At 46.0% G+C, this 2,500-nt stretch overlaps 1 protein-coding gene across 1 annotated transcript in view; it reads left to right on the top strand.

The window, feature by feature from the left end:
- sema6bb (sema domain, transmembrane domain (TM), and cytoplasmic domain, (semaphorin) 6Bb) overlaps positions 1-2,500 on the top strand; it is a 235,383-nt gene that overhangs the window by 197,281 nt on the left and 35,602 nt on the right. Inside the window, exons 15-16 of the mRNA XM_063201621.1 lie at positions 750-890; positions 2,317-2,394. Coding sequence (XP_063057691.1) covers positions 750-890; positions 2,317-2,394 — 219 coding nt within the window. The remainder of the gene's footprint in view (positions 1-749; positions 891-2,316; positions 2,395-2,500) is intronic.

Below are 2,500 nucleotides of genomic sequence, written 5' to 3' on the forward strand. Positions count from 1 at the left end.
GGAGCTGAATGTTATCAGAGGCATTTCTGGTTCTGCCTGGAAATTATACAGTGTTGCTGTCCTTGTGCGAGTTTCCTCACCTTTCTACCGTCAAGAAAAAAGTGGAATCTTTTTCGGCTGGTTGTCTTGTAACACTTTTTTCATATTTTTTTCCGGTGAAGTTTCATTTATTAAATCTCAGTCAGCTGGCTTAACTTTTAAAGCTATTGTCCTTGAGATTCACACTACTTGGATCAGCTTGTGTGCCAAGGACGTCTAAGTCCATGTTTATTATTACAGTGGCAGTGAAACGGCAGCCACTGTATTCTAGGCCATCGCAAAATGTTTGTGAATGTGAATATATGCTAAAAGATCTCAAGCATTATGCCTGAAAGTAGGCATGGGACAGTCAGCATTATTTACCATCATGATTACTGACACAACACACACATTTACCTCATGCCCTGGTGGGAAAGTCTTATGTTCCAACTGTCCTATATACTATAGTTGTGTCTGCTTCATTACTTACATGAAGTGACAGTTTACAGGAATACTCAATATTACCGTAACAATGCTGTGTTTGTTGCTGGCGGTACTAAGTAGAGTTGTAATATCAAAGCTAGTCAAACCTCTGACCAATGTTGTTTTGTGTGTGTGTGTGTGTGTGTGTGCGTGCGTGCGTGCGTGCGTGCGTGCGTGCGTGCGTGCGTGCGTGCGTGCATGCGTGCGTGCGTGTGTGCATGTGTGTCTGTGTGTGTATGTGTACCCAGGTGCGGCGAGGACACTCCTATGGCGCGGCGGCTGCTGTCGATGATCCTGGACCGGCCGAGCCACACCCTGCTGCTGGCCTTCAACGCCTGCGTGGTGCGCGTGCCGGTGGCCCAGTGCCAGATGTACTCACGCTGCATGAAGTGAGTGAGGACAGCTGCATTACACGCATACATACATACATACAGATATATTCTCATGGCTGCATTACACACATGCACTCATATCATCCGCATTACATGCATTCATACATACATGCTCCTATCTACAAAACATACTGTATACTCAAGCACATATTGTACACATGCACCCACACGCGCACGCGCACACACACACACACACACACACACACACACACACACACACACACACACACACACACACACACACACACACACACACACACACACACACACACACACACACACACACACACTCATGTCTTCAAACACACGCGTACACATCCACATTCTCATATTTACAAGTAAACATATTCCCATGCACATACACGCTCACACACACACTCACACACATCTCGTATTTACAAATAGAAACACTTTATAAATACACACACACTCACAGACTCTCTGTCATGTGCAAACACACTCACAGATGCTGCCTTGTGTAAACACATGTACACTCAAATACACACCAACACACTTTCATACTGTACAATTCTACACAAACATCAGTAGACAGACAGACAGACAGACATACAGACATACGGACAGACAGACACACACGCACGCACGCACGCACGCACGCACGCACGCACGCACGCACGCACGCACGCACGCACGCACGCACACACACACACACACACACACACACTTCCACATGGTCTGTGACCTTCATCTCAACTTCTCTAAGGACTGTGGACTTCTAAGAGTATCCTTCAGTAACCTCCTCTGCAGTTGCGTAATGTTGTGTACTCTCTTCAAGCAGTCAGAGAAGACCGGCATGGACAGTTGCATGCACTGAGCCTCTCCACGGTCTGCAAAGGCCCTCTGCCCTCCGCCCCTTTGTACTTGTCCTTCCCTTCCTTTCCTCTCTGACTCATCCTTCCTCTCATTCTTCCTTTCTCCTCCTCTTCTTCATCACCATTTATCCATCCAGCTCTTCGTCACCATTCATCCATTCAGCGCTCACTTTTTTCTGCCTCTCCTCTGTCAATCTCCCTCCCTCTCTGTCCCTCTTTTGTGTCTTTTCCTCTATCTTTAAAAAAATATATATTTTCCATCTCTCTCTCTCTCTCTCTCTCTCTCTCTCTCTCTCTCTCTCTCTCTCTCTCTCTCTCTCTCTCTCTCTCTCTCTCTCTCTCTCTCTCTCTCTCTGTCTCTCTCTCTCTCTCTCTCTCTCTAATACTGTAATATGTAATAATAATGAATAACAAGGAGTCAATTAAATAAAATTAAACCAGACGTTTTTGAGTCACATTCATGCCACATTCCTGGTTTGTGATGAGTAAACGTTAGTGTGTTTGACTATGTTGTAAATTTAAAATGAATGTGCTGTTCAACCCATGTGAGTGTATATTTGTCATGTTTATTTCATCTTGTTGTGCTGTAGGAACTGCATTGCGTCCAGGGACCCCTACTGTGGCTGGACCAGGGGCAGCACCTGCTCCTTCCTCAGGCCTGGAACCAGGTATGTGGTCTGGGAGAGCTCTGGGTGACGGAAAACATGACAAAAGCCCCTTAACGCAAACCGTACCTCCTGTGGCACGCTGTAATAGACATTGAAAGTTAACTAC

The sequence above is a fragment of the Engraulis encrasicolus genome, chromosome 6 (assembly GCF_034702125.1).
Source record: "Engraulis encrasicolus isolate BLACKSEA-1 chromosome 6, IST_EnEncr_1.0, whole genome shotgun sequence".
In the NCBI taxonomy this organism is placed as follows: domain Eukaryota; kingdom Metazoa; phylum Chordata; class Actinopteri; order Clupeiformes; family Engraulidae; genus Engraulis; species Engraulis encrasicolus.